A 20,226-nucleotide genomic window follows, 5' to 3' on the forward strand; every position below is an offset into this window, starting at 1 on the left:
GGGGGATGGGTGGTGGATGGAGGGGGGTGGGTGGTGGATGGAGGGGGGTGGGTGGATGAGTGGATGGAGGGGGTGGGTGGATGAGTGGATGGAGGAAGTGGATGATGGGGGTGGTGGTGGGTGGGTGGGTGAGTTGATGGGGTGGCGGTGGATGGATGATTGGATGGAGGGGGGGTGGATGGAGGGGGGGGGTGGATGGAGGGGGGGGTGGATGGAGGGGGGGGTGGATGGAGGGGGGGGTGGATGGAGGGGGGGGTGGATGGAGGGGGGGGTGGATGGAGGGGGGGGTGGATGGAGGGGGGGGTGGATGGAGGGGGGGGTGGATGGAGGGGGGGGTGGATGGAGGGGGGGGTGGATGGAGGGGGGGGTGGATGGAGGGGGGGGTGGATGGAGGGGGGGGTGGATGGAGGGGGGGGTGGATGGAGGGGGGGTGGATGGAGGGGGGGTGGATGGAGGGGGGGGTGGATGGAGGGGGGGGGTGGATGGAGGGGGGGTGGATGGAGGACGGGTGAATGGAGGGAGGGGTGGATGGAGGGGGGGTGGATGGAGGGGGGGGTGGATGGAGGGGGGGGTGGATGGAGGGGGGGGTGGATGGAGGGGGGGGTGGATGGAGGGGGGGGTGGATGGAGGGGGGGTGGATGGAGGGGGGGTGGATGGAGGGGGGGGTGGATGGAGGGGGGGGTGGATGGAGGGGGGGGTGGATGGAGGGGGGGGTGGATGGAGGGGGGGGTGGATGGAGGGGGGGGTGGATGGAGGGGGGGTGGATGGAGGGGGGGGTGGATGGAGGGGGTCTCTCTTTCGCCGGCCAGTCGGTAGCTCAGGCAACGCGCCTGGGCCATAGGAATAATTTACAAAAGTGCACGCCTGCTCCGCCGACCTGGGATTATGGGGGAACCCGTTGGAATTTCGAGGAGGGAGATGATGACGACGAGCGGCCCTGGCGACAGGCGAGGGGGGGAAACGAGGCCGCGGACGCGCCGTCGGCCGAAGCGGGGACGTCACGGAAGAGGCGGCGGCCGCGCATGCGCAGCGCACGGGCTGACTCACCGCTCGCTCGCCGCCATTTTAAAGTTGACTCGGCGCGGACGAAACGGCGGCCGCCGCTTCTGGGGGGCGACATGGACGACGACTCATACCCGCGGACCCTGTAAGTTAAATCATTCAGTCAAGAGCATCTGCCTGTCTTCGCCGGGTTTGCGGGGCGGGGTGTTTTCACGCAGCGACCGCGCGCTGGCGGCTGAAGATGGCGAGGATTTGGGTTCCCCCCCCCCCCCGCCCCCCGGTGAGGCCTAACACTGGGGAAGGAGGGGAGAGGTGGGGGTGGGGGGAAGGGACAGGTCGCCCGGGCCTCTCCGGCCACCGCATTAGTTTTGGGATGAGTGGAGAGTTGGCGACTCTTTCCCCCCCCCTCCCCTAAGTTGATGATGGCGGGAGCGGACGGTTCCGGATACAGGCTGGCCCGGTGGGGCCGAGTGGAGGGAAAACTTTCCTCACGGCGAACAATGGACTCAATGTGGCCCTGGCCAACACTCTCGGGTTCAATCAATAAAACTGGAGCTCTCACCCTCTTGACACCTCCCCTTAGGCTGAAAGAGGCCCATATATTGAGCTTGGGGAAGCACATTCTCCTCTTTTGATCGCCTGCAAAGTTTAGTGGGTTTTTTTTTAAAAAAAGTTTGATGTCGTGATGAGTAAGACTCGCTATTTTTTTAAACCGGCGGGGAAAATGCTCTTCTTGGGCTCTGCTCCTGTTGCATGCACGACTCTGTGATTTCCCCTGGAAATTAGTTCATGTGCTTGCACAGTGTTTCTGGCCGGATTTTAGTTCACCCTTCAAACTGCGTCTCTCTGGTCCTGCTTGTGTGAAGAATTCCTGGGAGTTTGGAGCAAAAGCCCTTACAGAAATAGAACCCTTTCGTCAAAGGTCACGCATGTCAAAGATTATACAGAAAAAAGGTTGTAGAAGAAAAATCTATATAAACTCAATATCGAAACAGTCAAATGGGGGGGGGGGGGAGAGGAGAAGCAGTAAACAATTATAACATTAGGGTACAGAAAATTTGAAGGGGTCCCGAGTAGGGGAGGGGGGGAAGCAGTAAACAATAACATTAGGGTACAGAAAATTTGAAGGGGTCCCGAGTAGGGGAGGGGGGGGGGGAAAAGCAGTAAACAATTATAACATTAGGGTACAGAAAATTTGAAGGGGTCCCGAGTAGGGGAGAGGGGGTGGAAGCAGTAAACAATTATAACATTAGGGTACAGAAAATTTGAAGGGGTCCCGAGTAGGGGAGGGGGGGAAGCAGTAAACAATAACATTAGGGTACAGAAAATTTGAAGGGGTCCCGAGTAGGGGAGGGGGGGGGGGAAAAGCAGTAAACAATTATAACATTAGGGTACAGAAAATTTGAAGGGGTCCCGAGTAGGGGAGAGGGGGTGGAAGCAGTAAACAATTATAACATTAGGGTACAGAAAATTTGAAGGGGTCCCGAGTAGGGGAGGGGGGGGGGGGAAGCAGTAAACAATTATAACATTAGGGTACAGAAAATTTGAAGGGGTCCCGAGTAGGGGAGAGGGGGTGGAAGCAGTAAACAATTATAACATTAGGGTACAGAAAATTTGAAGGGGTCCCGAGTAGGGGAGGGGGGGGGGGGGAAGCAGTAAACAATTATAACATTAGGGTACAGAAAATTTGAAGGGGTCCCGAGTAGGGGAGGGGGAGGGGGGGAAAGCAGTAAACAATTATAACATTAGGGTACAGAAAATTTGAAGGGGTCCCAAGTAGGGGAGGGGGAGGGGGGGAAGCAGTAAACAATTATAATATTAGGGTACAGAAAATTTGAAGGGGTCCCGAGTAGGGGAGGGGGATGGGGGGAAGCAGTAAACAATTATAACATTAGGGTACAGAAAATTTGTAGGGGAAGATGGCGGAGCAGCCACAGATGGAGGAGAAGCCTAATATTCCTGAATGTGCCTGGGATTGTCTGATCTCGGAAGCTAAGCAGACTCAGGCCTGGTCAGAAATTGGAGGGGAGAACTAAATGAGAGATTTTTTAAAATATAAAGTAAATGTTATACTATCCTACCAATTCTACCCCTTTCCTTCTGAAGTGATCAGAATTTAATTACATTTTTTTTAAAAAAAACCACAAACTCAAAAGTTAAGATCAAAGTAATCTTATAATCTGCAAAAATAAATAAAGGAAATTTAAATTCAATGCAATAGAAGAACATCTGATTTTTCCGGAGTTCAGCGTGCCATCAAATCAGATAGCCGTCGAATACGAGTAGGAGGAACAGCATCTTTCCACCTCATCGTTTTTATTGAACATCTAGCAATTAATAGGAGGCAAAGAGATGACGTGGGATTGAAATTCAAATCAGTTGTCTTAGTTGATCCAAAAAGAGCAATTGTAGGACTAGGTATCAGATTCGCATTGAGGACTAAAGATAAGGTAGGAAAGATGTAACAAAAGACAATCTTGAGGAAATCGGTAGGTTGAGCACTGAGTAGAGGGGGAATTAGTTTTTAAAACTTGTTTCTTCTATTGTAAAGTGTTTTTTAATACAATTAATCAGTTTTCAGACCCAAAACTATTAGTCAGAAACAAATTTCACTTCTAGTGGTGTCAGCACTCTCAAGTAATATACACAACAGTAAAGGCAAGTTCATTAAATCCTACCCTGCTGGAAAACTAGACATGGAGATGGATGTTTTCAGTTTTTTTTTAGAGAAAATCTGATGATTCCTTAGTTGTGTTTTTCTTTTGCAAAATGGTTGCTTTGGAATGTGCAGTTTTTGCTTTAAAGATGGAGATGCCATCATGACTCTCTAAATAAACCTTTCATTTTTATTTCCTTTTTTATAGTTTTTTTTCCAGTTGTACAGATCCTGCTGCTTATCCAGCAGTGCTTTCTTTGCTGTAGAAGAAGCCTCATCACAATTAAGAAAATTAATTTCTCAGATAGTCCTTATGGCCAATTATCATGGTCTTTTTGGTCCTTCTTTGCCCATTTTCCACATTTTTAATGCCTCTGAGCTTGTCTGCCTTTTCTGTCTGGTTTGATTATTTTTTTCCTCCAACTGTCTACATTTGCTAGTCTGACTTGGCCATCTCAGCAGAGTGGTCACTTGGTCTTTTTGTTGCAGTGTTTAGTCACTGTAGCTGAGAATGCATCCAATACATTTGCTGTGCTTAGTACACTTTGTACTAAAATCATCCTGTGGTCAGTATTTTGTTTTCTGCCCCACACATCTCCCATGATCTTTTGCTATGATATCAGCAGATGGAGAATTTGGTACATCCAATCTATTCACCCACCTTTGGTTTCTATGGGTGAGGGATCAGATGTTAATATTTTGGGTTGAAATCATTCATCAAGATTGATTGGAGAGGGGAAGTAGTTTCAGGAGGACAAGAATTGCTGGGGGTTGGTGAACCAGGGAGGGGTGAAGAGTGATGGACCAATTGGAAGGGGTGGGATTGGGTGTCAAAAATTGCCAGAAAAGAGAGAAGGGAAAAAGATGAGCTGGGATGGGTGGTGGAGACAGCTGTTGACAAGTGGAACAAAGGATATCAGGTAGAATCTCTTGGAAAGGAGATACTGGGACTTTGATGGAATCAGGAGGGCACGGTATGAAATGGAGTGGGGTCAATGAAACCAAGAGGAGGGAGAAAATGAGTGGGATCTGGGAGAATGTGGTGGGAAAGGGGACAACAAGTGGGAGGTGGGAGAGGTGAAGTCCAGAGGTGAATCAGGAGACAAGAGATAGTTAAAATTGGAAAATTCAATGTTCATAGCTTTGGACTGTAGACAACCCAGGTGAAACATGAAGTGTTTGCTAGTTTCCATGAGGTCATAGTCTGGAAATGGTAAAGGCTGAGGATGGGAGGGGATATTGAAATATCAGCAATGGAGAACTTGGGGTGGCCGTTGAGTTTTGTATGTTATTGGTGCCACAGACTTTTTGTGTACAGATTTCAGCATTTTAGTGGATCAGGGTTTATTTTTGCCACTTTCCCAGTCCAGGATATTTCAGCCTCTTTTCCATCCCCACCCCAACATAAATCTGTTTTTTTTGTAGTGCTGAATTTTAGAAGTTTCCTTGTATAGAACATCTCTTTGAGTGATAGGTACAACAGGTGGAATGATTCATTTATCTTCATTTCAGTGGACCAACTGAACTAGAACAAGTTTTAGTTGGGAACATTGCAATCTGCCAAAATTATTCTTGTGGATTAAATAATTTTGCAACTGCAGAAAGATTTACTAATGTGAAAGTTGCAAGCAGTAGTAACATTAAGATATTATTGTTTTACAGGTACGTGGGTAACCTCTCTAGAGATGTGACTGAAGCCCTCATTCTTCAACTTTTTAGTCAGATTGGTCCATGCAAAAGTTGCAAAATGATCACAGAGGTAAGAACCAACCATTTATCCCTTATACTCAGGATTCAAGCCAGTATTATCTGCGTTTCGAATGCTTTGCCAACCTGTGTGAATTTGTTGAAGGCAGATTTGTGGGGTGGGGGTGTTCTTGAATTTACCCAGCTTTTATCCACCAAGGTAGGTAGTGTCGTAGACGAAGCAGGGCTGTACTACACATCCCACCTCTTTTGCCTTGGGAAGCATTATAAAAGAATCATCGACCTGACTTTCTTCTGTGTGAACAAGCAAACCGGCTTCCAGAAATGGGTTGTGTATATGGCAATAACGGAACTTTTTAGTGTAAAAAGGGGATCAGTTATACGATCACTCCCGAGGACCATATCCTGTTGCATCAATTATTTCTGTTATGCAGCAAAGGTTTGATTTCATCCCTGAAGTGATGGTTCACCAATGTAGCAGCACAAAGCATGTGTTCAAATTGTATGTTGTGGAAAACTAAATGATATCAAATTGGTCATGAGATAATTTTAAACTGTTTAAAAATTTGGCTTCAACAATAGTAATGCTTCTTGGAAAGCCCTTAACCAACATGGATTTTTTTGTGTTTTAACTTGAAATACAGGTGGGATATTTAGCTGATCTGTGCTTTTTTTTTAACGAGAACTAGAACCATATTTGTAATAATAATTTACATCAGTGGTTGAAAATGTGGGAGGTGTTGATGTAGATGTTAGAAATACAGACATAGGAAATCTGAGTATTTCCTGCATTCTATCTTATTTCAAATCTTAATATCTGCAATGAGAAATAGTCAAATGTTAAAGGTCAGTGATCTTTCATCAGAACTTTTGATGAACAGATATAATCCAGAATATCATCTGTGCTTATTCCACATGTGTCGCCTGGCCATTGAACATTTCCAGCATGATCTGCTTTATTTATAGGTCTTGAGATAAGGCTGTATATTGGCTTCAAGTGAGAGGATAAAGAATGAGAATTTATTGTCACATCCAGAAGTACAATGTACAGATGCAATGAAATGTTTGCTTATGGCTTTTTCTCCGTTGTGGAAACCCACAAATACAAATTAAGATGGATAAGATGCCACAAAGAGGAAAGAAAATGTAAATATAAAAGGAAGAGAAAAGCCATGGTGCAGGGAAGTGTGTTTATATAGACTTTGATGCTTTTGCAGTAGTGTTAAGGTTCAGATGATATGGATGATTCCTTGAGGTATGAAAGTATTTTTCCCCTATAAATGTTTCCAGGTGCTCTTTTGTTAATTTGGCTTAATTTGGAGCATTTGGATCAGTTTTAGCAGCTACTTTTGACACTTGACACTTTCAAATGTTTAAGAAACATTTGGACAGATACATAGATGCGATAGGTTGGTGGGGATATGGGCTAAATGTTGGCCGGTGGGAGGAGGACATTTTGGTTGGTGTGGGCAAGTTCCACACTGACTATTGAATTTAATTCTGTCTTTTACAGTTGCTCATTTCTTGGGTGCTTAATGCCAATAAATTGCATTGCTTTTGGCTGAGAGACGAGTTACATTCTCTCGCTAAATGATGTACAAATGTCATTAAGATATTTTTGTAATTAACAGTTGACATCAATGCATTATAACTAGTGTCTCTTCCACCAAGAAAATAGAATATGAACTGGCTGAATTTTACAAGTACAAAATGTTGACCCTGTTGCTTCATTATTAACAGGAAAACAACATAAAGCAGTCATTTCATTAATGTTCCTGTTGGGGTGATTGTATGGTCTTCATTGACTTTGGAGAATAGCTCCATAAGCTAGAAAATGGAGAGAGTATGACTAAATCTATTCTTAAAGGGCTTGTTGTGATTTGGCATTAACCTACCTTTTTTTTTACTGTTAATTGAAAGAGAGATATTGAAGTTTTTGCATGGCAGTACTATAAAATGCAACACAGCCACCCAGACTGTTTGAATTATTTTTTCAATTTGGTCCTTCAGTAAAATAAATGCATATGTAGGTAACAAACACTAGATGAAGGGTCTCGCCCTGAAATCTTGACTGACTTTGTTCTGCCCATGATGCTGCATGTCTTTCTGAGTTCCTCCAGCTTCATTGTTTCCTCAAAATTCCAGCATCTGCAGTTTTTGTTTCTTAAATCGCATCATTGCTTGAAGTGAATTGAAATGAAGTGATTATATTGGGTCTTTTAAATTGACAGCAGTATTTTTTTTCTGCTTTCACATTCCTTATCTTTTCCACAAAATTGTTTAATTTTTGAGTGGTCGGAGTCCAAGTTTGAGTTGAATTACACTTTTAAGGTGTAAATGTAATTAGATTAATTTTAGACCTAGCTCAGTTTTTTGTAAATAATGGTTAGTGTAGTGGTTAGCGCAACACTATTACAGCGCCAGCTGTAATGAGGGATAGATGTCCAAGGTGACAGGGAGCTTTCCTTTAATTCCAGTAGTTTATTAGACTTTTTGGAATTGTGAGGGAGTATTAGGAGTTAGGTTATCACCCTTGCCTGAATGAAGCCATAACTCCGCACCAAGCATGTGTAACAACCTAGGTTAAAAGCCTAATTCTCTGCAATAAGGATTGTAAATAAAATCTAAAGTCTAACAATGAGTACCCGCAAGTCGGATAAAGAATATGGAACATAGGAGCACGGAAGCTGCTCCTTTGCCCTGCATGTCTGCTGAATGTGATCCCTAAATTAAACATGATGCATATCCCGCTATTCCTGCAAATTAACGTCAATCCAGAAGCCTCTTAAACAGTAATCTTGTGTCGTCTTCTACCACTGCTCCTGGCAGCCTGTTCCAAGCACCTACTGTAATTTAAAAAAAAAACTTCCCTCCATCTCCTTTAAACTTGTTCTCTCACTTTAAACATGACCTTTAGTTTGTGACATTTTTTATCATGCACTGAAGATTCCGAACATCTACTATATCAATGCCTCTAATAGAGTTATAAGCTTCTGTTGGGTCACACCTTCATCTCCAATGCTTCAGAGAAAACAACCAAAGTTTCTCCAACCTCTTATGGCTCACGTAACATCCTGGTGAATCTCTTTTGTACCTTTTCCAAAGCCTCCACATCCTTCTTGCAATCGGGTCACTAGACTTGTACATAATACTCTATGTGCAACGTAACCAAAGTTTTATGTTGCTGCAACATGACTTCCTTACTTTTATACTCAATATTTCAGCGAGTGAAGACGAGCATTCCATGCACCTTTTGTACTTACGTGCCACATTCAAATCTGAACCCCCCATTTCCATTTGCATATCAAGGATTTAGAATTGTACAGTTTTTGATAATTATGAATTCCTGCATTAAGATGCTTCACTGAAGTGGTTGAAGTTTTATTATTGTGTTAGACTAAGTATTGCATGGAAAAGATCGTTAAGAGCTTGGGAAATGATTATCACCAGGCATCTCCCAAGTGCCTGTGCTGTTCCATGTACAATTACACATGATCCAAAATTCTTTCTTGCTACGGTCAGGTACACAAATGTACATTAAATGATCCCGGTACAAAATATATGATTATAAAGGATAGATAAATATTTATTGACATTTCACTAGTGCAGAGAGGTCTTTTTGTGGTCCAGAAAAGTTTGATTATATTTAGAGTAAGGGGAGATTCAAAAGCCTGATCGATGTCTCCAATGGATTGGAAGTCAGAACGCTTGATGGACTTGGCTGTGTTTGCTACTTTCTGCAGGCTTCTGCACTCAAATTACTAAACCATACAGTGATGCTACCAGTCTTTTCTAGTCTACCTGTTGAAGTCTGATAGAGTATTTCATGACATGCCAAAATCTCTTCAGTTTTCTTGGAAAGTAGAGGCATTAGTGTGCCTTCTTCACAGTACCTTGATGTGCAGGCTCCAGGAGAGGTCCTTCAATGTGTTGAATCCCAGGAACTTTAAGATCCTGACCCACTCCGTCACTGTCCCATCATTGAAAACTGGTGTGTGGTTTCTTGGCCTCCTTTTCCTAAAATCCTCAATCAGCTTTTTGGTCTTGTTGATGTTTAGAACAGGTTGTAGTTCTGACACCACCTAAATTCTCAGTGCAGGTACTTAATTCTTTATCCGGACATCTAAAATCCAGAAAGCTCCAAAAACTGGCAAGTGGGGAGGGAGACGGCAGAGCGAGTCGGGCTGGCGAGGGACTGGCAGCGCGAGTCGATTGGTGGGGGGGTGGCGGAAATTAGATTGGAAGGGGGTGGGGCTGGATACGGCAGCACAGTTCGGGTGGGCTAAAATCCCACTGTCCCCCAAGGGTTCCGGATAAAGGATTATGTACCTGAACTGTATTCATTGTTTCTTATTTTTCAACTAACAGCAGGGATGTTGCCAAAAAGTTTATGGCTTGTGCTGGAGCTGTACTTGGCGGCGCAATTACAATAATAAAAGATATGGAAGAGGGCATTGACCTTGTATAGAAGTTTTTAATTTTGTATTTATCCTTAATAGTGAAGTACTTCCTTTAGTCAAGAACTGACAATATCGTCAATTTAAAAATTCTCGAGAAATATTTAAAAATTCTTTTAATGTGCAAATTGTTTTGTTATGGATTATATTTAAAGCAGTGGCATTTTTGTACTTCAAGGACAAAATTTGAAATTGAAGATTTGGTGCAGTAGGGTTATCTGGATTGTTCATACAGATAACTGGGGCACAAACGTTTGTCCACTGCTCTATAATTTCTTCTGAAAATTGAGAACAACACTGAGGTAAGTTGGTGTCTGTTGATAACTTCCTTCAACTCTCACCTGCCTTGAGTGTAACTGCACAGTATTTGAGGTTATTTAGGTTGTTGTCATTTCTACATTGTTCTTTTAATCATTTGGCTAGTATTGTTACCACCTTGAAAGATGTTTTTAAACATGCATTTCCCAATATTTGGGCCTAGAATTCATGAAATAAATTTTTAAAAAGAGCAAGTAGCCCTGTGCTGATCCCAGAGAAACTCTGAAAATGCCTTTCTGGTCACAATAAGATAAATTTCTTTTGTTTCATGCTGCTGTGATTAATTTTTGATAGTTTTCCACCTTCTCTTGTTTCCTGTTTACACAGTTTGTCGGTTTTCCTTCCAAATAATTATTTGGTGGGTTTTCAGTGTTCTCTTGATTTACAAACAAATAGATGTTTCACAGCATGTAAACCAAAATCCCTTCCGTCTTCAATAATTTTGCACCAATATTGAAACCATTTCAGTAGTGTTTCTACATTGATAGTTTGGCTATTGGAGCCGAGGTCTAAACTGAATTTGCTGCCAGTTTAATTGTTGTTGACCTTAATGTCATTAAGATGATACAGTATTAACAATTAAAGTGTTTCGTATTCTTGCATTTGAAAAATAAAATCATATACAGGAGATTCCAACTCTGTGAAAAGTCTATAATTATGTTTGACCTATGTGCCAAATGTTGCACAACTTTAGCTTTTGCACTGTACTGTGAACTTTTATTGTTGGAGGCTTCATTATTATGAAGAACAAGATTCTGAATGTGTTTAGCTTGGAGCCATGCTCATTTCTTGTCACCAATGGAATAACAATGTATGTATCCTATTGATTCACTTAACATTATGATCAGTATTGTATCCAATCGTATTTGTTTTGACTCTCTGAAGATCATAACTTTTTGAATCAATGGGTTTACATTTTCGAAAATAACACAGAAAAATGTTTCATTTCTTACTTATTACATTTTGTAACAGTTAAGTTGACATATTAATAAACCCAGGCTTTGGGGTTATTTATTAATGGTCACTTGAAGTCATCCTGTCCTGAATGCCAGTGCTTTTTTTACAAGCAAGAATTGTCTTGCTTAAAAACATTTATAGAATTCTTTGGCCATTTTATCTTCCTATTGATATTATCTTCACCTGTAAATCTGGTTTTATATATATATATATATATATATATATGTGTATGTGTGTGTATATATATATATATATATCTTCCAGATTAAAACAGAACTGTTCACTGGTGATATGCAGTTAGCTTTATTCCTGATAAAAGAGATTAGTGCAATTACCTCAGATCTCTGCAAAAGTTAAACCCTCCCATAATTTGCTTTTCTTGTTGCACAAAGCATTTGGCTTTGGAGGTTAGCCAATGGGTGGCAATTTTTAGAAATGATTTTGAGGGCTTAATAACATTGAAAGTGAGGGGAAGCCCTGATTACATTTTTTTTTAATGTTGAGTTTAGTAATTTCCTTTAAAATTGTTTTTGTTTATGGACAGATGGGCTATAAAAGTTAAAGGCTTTAATGTAGATCTGTAAGTATTTCATTTGTTTTCTTTTGTACTAAGTTTTCGTGAATTTTTCTTCTCAGCAAACCGCAAGCAGAAGGGTGAACACTTCTGTTGGATTTTCTGTTTTGCAGCATTCAAGCAATGATCCTTATTGCTTTGTGGAATTCTTTGAGCATAGAGATGCAGCAGCTGCTTTAGCTGCAATGAATGGACGTAAAATAATGGGTAAGGTAAGCTATCATACGTAAACGGGTGAGTGATGAAAGCTGTACACTGGAAAATGTTTCAAAACTTAATGCCCAGGGTTCCTATTTTATTCCTTGGTTAATTAATAGAGACACTAAATGGTCTTTTGCAGAATTTTTTTTATCCTTTAGAAAATTCAACATAGATTTGACATTGTATTAAACGTGCCTCAGAAGTATTTGACTGCCGATGTGTGCGCACGTGCACACACTATAATTGAGTCTAAGTTTTTAAATTGAATAAACAACATTATCCTCAGTGGGACAGGCAACATTGCAAAGAGAAACAGTTAAAGTTTCATGTGAAGGACCTTGGTCAGAAGTACAAAAGAAAAAAAAAATTTTTAATACTCAACGATGAAAGAATGGATAGAATAAAAGGAGAATGTTTGTTCAACTTGTTGGTAGGGATTAAAACAGATGCATGCATATGTGAAGTGAAGAAAGGAAATTTCTCAGTACACTGTTAAACTACGTATTTCTGTCGCTGATGTTCTGATTTTTGTAGCTAGCAGTGAAGAATTGGCATTCATCAGGAACTTTAAAGCTACCAGTTAAAATCTTGATATTTTCCACAATCCTGATTTCACTGAAGCCAAGCAAAAGTGATAGCATCAGATGGCAGAGCAGCCATTTGTGCTGTGAAGTATGGATGGGCAGCAAGTTAAGGGGCTGGGGGATCATGCATTTGATTTGATATTTTAAACATTTTGCACAAGTTAAAGGTTGGTATGCAAGTAAAATCAAGGGAGCTGCAATATTTTTCAGACTCGTACATTGTATTTGCAATATTTCAGATGATTACAATCTACGTAACATGCAATTGGGTTACTTTAGGACCAGTAAATTTGCTTTGTCGAGGTTATGTTTTAGTATTGCACTTTAAAAATACTTCATGTGATAGAGTAACATTTCTCGTATACATTAATAGCAGGAATAATTGATGAATATCTGAAATTTTCATCAATTCACTTATTTCTCTTAACACTGGAGAAGATGAAAGTAGCATATCTTATTAATGACTGAATTCAAATTGGTGTGCTGTTTATATAACTAGAAATCTTGGTTTCTGTTTGTTTCACTGTAATAGCAAAATCTCATGACTGGTATGATTGTAGAGACTGCGAGTAAACTACATAGCAACTTAATGTTTTTATAATGTTCTATCTTTTATCATGCAGAATTAAAATCACAATGTTCACTATTTCAGATACTTCTACATTTTTGTTTATATAAATTGTTGATTTTAATTATTACAATTATAACATTTATTTTAGGAAGTCAAAGTAAATTGGGCAACAACACCAAGTAGCCAGAAGAAAGACACAACTAGTAAGTGCAATGTTCTGAAATACTTTTGGAAGCTAATAATAGTTGATCTCTTTCAGTAGATGGCATGCCCAGCAATGACTGCAGAGTTCAGCTGCATTTGCTCATTGAAAAAAGAGGTTCAATGCTTTGGCCACTGAAGATAAATTGGTAATTGAATGGTTTGGTCCATTCTGATGCATTATTTTAAATTCCCATTGTAAAATCATGTAATATTGAGTTAGTGAGACCTGCTCAGGCATGAAATGCTAGAATTTGATTTGCATTTTTAATGCAGATTAATAATTTGATGTTACTGTTTTAAATAAATATTTGCCAAATTACAGCTTGTTCCTCTTTTTTTCTCCTTCTCTTTGGGGGTGGGGAGATGAAGACAATGAAGATGAAAATGTTTACAGATAGAGCTGTTCCCTTAAGATGAATAATATTTGGTTCAAGTCTGTAACATAAAATTATACCAGGATCGGTGATTGCACTTGGTTTTCATTTGTCTCCTGAATATTTAACATTTAGTCATAAATTAATATGCATACCTTTAAATTCAGCATGTATAATGTCAATATTTTATTGTAAATTTATCAGCAATAAATGTGCTTTGGATTTGAAAAGGGAAAAAACAAAACCCTGAATGAGGTTGCTGGCTGTAAGCATTTCCAAGATGTTTCATTGGAACAGATGGCCTATTTCTTGGTTTCCATAATGACCTACTCCTACATCTATTTTCTATGTTTCTAACTAATGGTACAGGTACACAATCCTTTATCCGGACATCTAAAATCTGGAAAGGTCCAAAATCCGGCAAGTGGGGAGAGAGACGGCAGCGTGAGTCGGGCAGGCGAGGGGGAGAGACTGGCAGCGCAAGTCGGGGTGGGGGGAGGTAACAGTGCAACTGGAAGGGGGTGGGGGTGGATATAGCAGCACAATTAGGGTGGGCTTAAATCTGGCTTTCCGAAATTCGGAACACATTGTCCCTCAAGAGTTCTGAATAAAGGATTGTGTACTTGTACTTTTAAACAGACAAGCAGTTACAATAAATCGACTAGCTGTTCCTTACAAGTTTTACTTTATCTAAATAATAAACTAGAAAAAAATATTTTTTAAATGAATATGTGATGCAAGATTACACATTGGATTGTTAAAAATGTACATTCATTGCTTTAAATTGTTTTCTCAGATCATTTTCATGTGTTTGTGGGTGACTTAAGTCCAGAGATAAGCACAGAGGATCTAAAATCTGCATTTGCCCCTTTTGGTCGAATATCGTAAGTATTTTCCAGTTCCTTCAAAATTCAGCAAATGTCTTTTGAACATCTTCATTTGTCAACGTTTTTTTAAGAAGACAAGTAATCAGATTGGCTTGGATTTAATTCTGTCATTTGACATTTGAAGAGAATGTATTTCTTGTGCATAAGGAAAACAGTGATTTCCTGGTACTTAGTTATGCACTTCACTGAAAAGCAGAAAATTAAATAATTTGCAGGCACAAGATCTGTTTTGTAAGATCTGCCATGTACTAGACAATAACTTCACAGTATTGTAATAGGTTCAAAAGATTTTTACTTCTACAAGATTGTCTTTTGAGTACGAGTTTAAGTTGTCGATCAAAAACATTAACTGCAAAATTTGGCTATTAAAATCACATTGGGTGATTTTATTTTTATATAGTGACAAAAGATCTCGCTCTCTCGCTCCCCGTGCTTCCCTCACAGTGTCAAGACTGTTGAAGGCACAGTTGGCATTGATGAGGTGAAGAATACCCATGGCGCATTGGTTGCAGGGATGCCAAACAATTGGAACTTGAAGAAGGACTGAAGTAGATCAGTGAGAATTGGGGTTTTGAGTATATAAAAAAAAAAAACAGAATAAGTTTGAATCATTAATTTTGGAAGAGTTCAGACCTCCAGAAATGATTCAGTATGAGTACTGCAATAGCGTTAATGAGAGTTAAAATAGTAAGTCTGAGACAAGGTCAAGATAGAGGACCATCAAAAGATGGAACGAACCAATATTTTTCTTCTAGTCACTGCAGAATCTTCATGTCCCCTCTGGCCTTTCCCCTCTGCTTTTCCCTTCTCCTGCTTTTCCTCTCATGGCCTTCCCCTCGCCATCCCCACCCCCTCCACTCTGATCCCCTGCTTTTCTCCTTCTGGCCCTGGAATAGCATAACATTGTATAAAGTTGCAGTTAAGAGGAAATTATTGTATTAAAGTTTACATGTTATTTGACCAATATTTAGATGCATTTTGTTTATAATTTGTGGAGGTGTTTGAAAAGGTATTGCGCTCTCATTGAACTTTCTTTGATCCCTCAGCTGGTGTGAAATGCCATCATATGCATTGTATTCTTTCAATACCTTTGCATTGTCAACAATTATGAACTTTTCATAGAATGATAGAACATTGCAGCCCTTCTAATCTGTGCCGAACCACTTTTGTTTGCCTAGTCCTACTGACCTCCACCCAGTCCATAGCCCTCCATTCCTCTCCCATCTTTTTAAATGTTAAATTGAGCCTGCATTCACCACTTAAACTGGAAGCTCATTCCACATCCCCACCACTTTCTGTGAAGAAGTATCCCCTTTCACCCTCAACCCGTGTCCTCTGGTTTGCATCTCACCAACCCTCAGTGGAAAAAGCATATCCCTCTCATAATTTTAAATACCTCTATCAAATCTCCCCTCATTCTTCTATGCTCTTGAGAATAAAGTCCTAACCTGTTTAACCTTTCCCTGTAACTCAGTTCCTGAAGACTGGCAACCCACCTCACTGACAAAAGACAAAGGAGGAAAAACCCAACACCCAACCCCAACCCACCAATTTTCCCCTGCAACCGCTGCAACCGTGTCTGCCTGTCCCGCATCGGACTTGTCAGCCACAAACGAGCCTGCAGCTGACGTGGACATTTACCCCCTCCATAAATCTTCGTCCGCGAAGCCAAGCCAAAGAAAGAAAGATTTTGGGAAGTTATAATGTTCATATATTGGTACATTTTTGCCCTCTGCTGAAGTTTCAGATATACAGTAAAACCCATGTCTGGAATTCAAGCAACTGGCAAAAAAAATCACAGAAATTAAATAGGTAAAAAATGTAGGTGTTTGAAATTGGCTCACCAATCCATGGTTCCAACCTCAAGCAACTAGAAATTCACTTATCCGGCATCCAGCAATCCCCATAGGTGCTGGATACCAGGGGTTACTGGACAGGCACCAGTTTAACATTTAATCAAGTTGTACATTTTAACTACCATAATGAGTTCATGAGAGCAAAGCTGAGCCTCAAGTTATACAAAATGTGTAATTATGTTTATGGAAATGCTTACCATTGTCCACATCATGGCAGATCTGAGAGTGAGTTTTTGAGTGTATATAATGGCTAAGAATCAGGATATGTAGGTACTTCGTTTTGTTGCTTTTTTTTTAATTGTATGAGTAAATTCATCTGAAGACTATATCCACTGCATGGTGTTTGTTTTGTTTTTATGTATTTTTAGTTGAATTTTGTTGCATCTAATCAATTGATGTAGGTTAATGTTGACTGTTATTTGCTATGATATTTTTAATGGCATTTTGTAGGTGCTTGAATAATAGTTAATGATCACAAATATCAGTGCTGTTTTACCAACATTTACACTTGTGGTTGCAGATAGAATAGTTAAAGTATGAACTATTTGTACATCTCATTCATTTGGTGTTCTGTTGATACAGAAGTTGTTTTGAATGTACTCTGTTTCAGTAGTGGTGGGATCTAATTAGAATTTTTGTGATTGAACAATTGGTATTGAAACATTAGACATGAAATAGTTTTAAAATCTTAAGCTTTTAGTCGTTCCTATTCATTTTGCATTGGATACTTTAGTGAGTTGCTGAACAGTTTTATGTACAGTTTCATTGACACTGCATGGAAGTTGTACTGTCTTAGCAATAGGAGCATTTAGCACAGATATCTATAATGCACCATGCAATATGGCATCAAAATATGATTCTGATGAGTCTTGCTTGATGAGGCAGACAAAAAGGGCTCCCTCTATTGGGCCAAGGGAGCTAATATTTATGGCTCAATACCTATTGGTTTTTCACAGATCAGTGGTTCACTGGATGGATAATTTGTATTATTTTATTTGTAGTCCTGTTTTCTGTGCACAATCTTTTGCTGTCAGTGAACGTTATAATGGGATGTTTGCAATTGAATATTATGGAATTGTCCTTAAAATAACTAATTGTTTTGTCTTCTGACAAATTGGATTGGTTTATTATTGTCATTTTTTAGATAATGGAGGCCAATCTTGGCTGCACTTGCATTGATTTTATTCATTCAAGGAAGATCTGAATTTGTAGAGCTTTGGATTCAATTGATGAATGAAGATTTGGTTGGCGACAAAGTTTAGTGAGCCTTGTTCAATAAAAAAATGATTGAGGACCAATTTGGATTTTACTAGGATTGTTTGTCTGGATCTGGTTTGTTGTCAGTTCTAATAGTTTCCTTACCAGCATTACAATCAGATAGCGAGGCCAAACTGTTGTCCTCCAAAGTTGAGAGTCTGTGAGGTTTTCATAATGCAGTTAAATACATTCTGATTTTTGAAAAATTCTTGTGGAATCTATGCCATACACAAGTGTTGGAGGAACTCGGCAGGTCATGCAACACCTATCTATGAGAAGTAAAGGGTAGTGTTTTAGGCCTGAGGCCTTCAGGGCATAAGTAAAAGCAAGTAGGCACCTGGAATAAAAAGAGGAGGTAGAGTGGGCAGGGGTGTAGGTGTACAGGCTAATGCAGTGGTTCTCGATCTTTTTCTTTCCACTCAAGTATTCCCTATGCCATAGGTGCTCTGTGATTAGTAAGGGATTGCTTAAGGTGGTATGTGGGTGGAAAGAAAATATTGAAAAATCACTGTTTTAATTGTACCTAATTGACTCATTATGTGCACATTTTCATAACTCCAAAGAAATGGGCCAATGACAATTTTTCTCAAGCAAAATATTTCAGTAACAATTGGGTCCAGAGCAGTGGTTCTCAACTTTCCCTTCTCACTCACGTTCCACCTTAAGCAATCCCTTACTAATCACAAAGCACCGATGGCATAGGGATTACTTAGTGATATGTGAGTGGAAAGAAAAAGGTTGAGCACCACTAAGCTAACGTGTAAGGCGTCATGGATGAATATTAGGTTGGAGGGTAGAAGAGTGAAAAAGGTAAGGAGATGGGAAGAGGAAGCTCTGAGTAGAGCAAAGAGTTACCATGAGCTTTGGCTGGTACCCTTAATGATAGGAAAAAGAGATCCAAAAGTCCCTTGAGAGACACCAACCGAGTGTCTGTGGATTCGCCTTCAGTGCTCCTGCAGCCTTTCCAGTTCAAACCATCAGCAGCCTGAGCTCCAGATCCAAACCTTCGATATGATCAGGAAGCCCTCAGTGCCCGAGGCCCTTCTTTCCCTCAGCATCTTTTTGAATCCCAATTCCGACACCTGGTTCTCATGAGCTAGCCTCCTGCAGTCTGTATGTCATTCAGCTGCTGAGCCCCATTTTGGTCTGCTGCCCTGGTTACTGCCACTTCCTCCAGAAACTGCAACCCCCATGGCATGCAGTCCACACTGATGCCACCATCTTTGGGACAGACCACGAGGTTGCTGAAGTTTTTTTTTAAAGAGTCAGCTCTCCCAGGTCCACACCAATGGCAGCGCTGTCATTACAGCAGTTCCGGCAGAGCTGCCATTCTTTCTTATTTTTAAAATAAGATGGATGGGGAGGGGGGAGAGAGAGGTGCGCGCACACTCTCACACGTTTATCGTAAATTAGAGACTTGTTAATGCTGTCAGGTTGGACATGGCCCAGGCAATACTGGTACACAATCCCTTATCCGGAACCCTTGGGGGACAGTGTGTTTCGAATTTCGGATTTTTCAGGATTTCGGAAAGCCCACCCAAATTGTGTTGCAGTATCCACCCCCACCCCCTTCAAGCTGCCCGGTTGCCTCCCCCAACCGCGGTTCCACAGCCGCCTCCCCCAACCGCCGGTCTCCACTTGCCAGTTTTTGGAGCTTTCCAGATTTTCGATGTCCGTATAAAGGATCGTGTACCTGTATTAGGTGTTGTTCCTCTAATTTTCGGGTAGCCTCAGATAGGCATGTTCACACGGCCGTGGACAGGCATGTTCACACGGCCGTGGACAGGCATGTTCACACGGCCGTGGACAGGCATGTTCACACGGCCGTGGACAGGCATGTTCACACGGCCGTGGACAGGCATGTTCACACGGCCGTGGACAGGCATGTTCACACGGCCGTGGACAGGCATGTTCACACGGCCGTGGACAGGCATGTTCACACGGCCGTGGACAGGCATGTTCACACGGCCGTGGACAGGCATGTTCACACGGCCGTGGACAGGCATGTTCACACGGCCGTGGACAGGCATGTTCACACGGCCGTGGACAGGCATGTTCACACAGAAATGGTGTGTGGAATTACAGTGGTTGGCCAATGTGACATCCTTTTTTATTTCAGTGGGCAGGGCGAAGATCTCAACAAAACAATCTTTCTGATATGTGTTCAATCTCTCTGGTGTAGAGAGGCCACAATGGGAACACTGAATGCAGTAGATTACTTTTGCAGATTCACGTGAAATGTTGCTTCACCTGCAAAGTTGATTTGGGGCCCTGAATAGTGGTGAGCGAGGTGGTGTGGCAAAAGTGTAGCATTTCTTGCAGTCACACGGTTGGTTACCGAGGGGACAATTGTTGGCAAATTTGGAATACAATTTCAAGTTAAATTTCTAACACTTCCTTTATTTGCTTAATTACCATATTAGTGCACATTTTAAAATGATTGCTATAGTTTTAAACTTAAATTATTTATTGGAGTAATAAAAGTGACTCTGAACTTGCTACTGCAGGTCATCGGTCATCTCTTGACAAGTGCAGAGTTAGATTTATTTCTCCGTGCCTTTCAGCTCTGCTTTTTTTTGCAATGCATATTGGTGGAAGTGCTAGTTGATGAAGATTATGAA

The 20,226-nt window shown here is 41.1% G+C and overlaps 1 protein-coding gene across 4 annotated transcripts in view; it reads left to right on the plus strand.

Moving 5' to 3' along the window:
* The first annotated feature begins 1,007 nt into the window (after window positions 1-1,007).
* tial1 (TIA1 cytotoxic granule-associated RNA binding protein-like 1) overlaps window positions 1,008-20,226 on the plus strand; it is a 35,768-nt gene continuing 16,549 nt past the window's right edge. Inside the window, exons 1-5 of one of the 4 annotated variants that reach the window (XM_069899874.1) lie at window positions 1,008-1,147; window positions 5,321-5,417; window positions 11,734-11,883; window positions 13,176-13,230; window positions 14,402-14,489. In XM_069899874.1, coding sequence (XP_069755975.1) covers window positions 1,023-1,147; window positions 5,321-5,417; window positions 11,734-11,883; window positions 13,176-13,230; window positions 14,402-14,489 — 515 coding nt within the window. In that variant the 5' untranslated portion in view covers window positions 1,008-1,022. Of the gene's footprint in view, window positions 1,148-5,320; window positions 5,418-10,000; window positions 10,125-11,641; window positions 11,678-11,733; window positions 11,884-13,175; window positions 13,231-14,401; window positions 14,490-20,226 lie in introns of those variants that run through there. The other 3 variants (XM_069899875.1, XM_069899876.1, XM_069899877.1) reach the window with 3 other exon arrangements.

The sequence above is a fragment of the Narcine bancroftii genome, chromosome 10 (genome assembly GCF_036971445.1).
Source record: "Narcine bancroftii isolate sNarBan1 chromosome 10, sNarBan1.hap1, whole genome shotgun sequence".
Taxonomy (NCBI): domain Eukaryota; kingdom Metazoa; phylum Chordata; class Chondrichthyes; order Torpediniformes; family Narcinidae; genus Narcine; species Narcine bancroftii.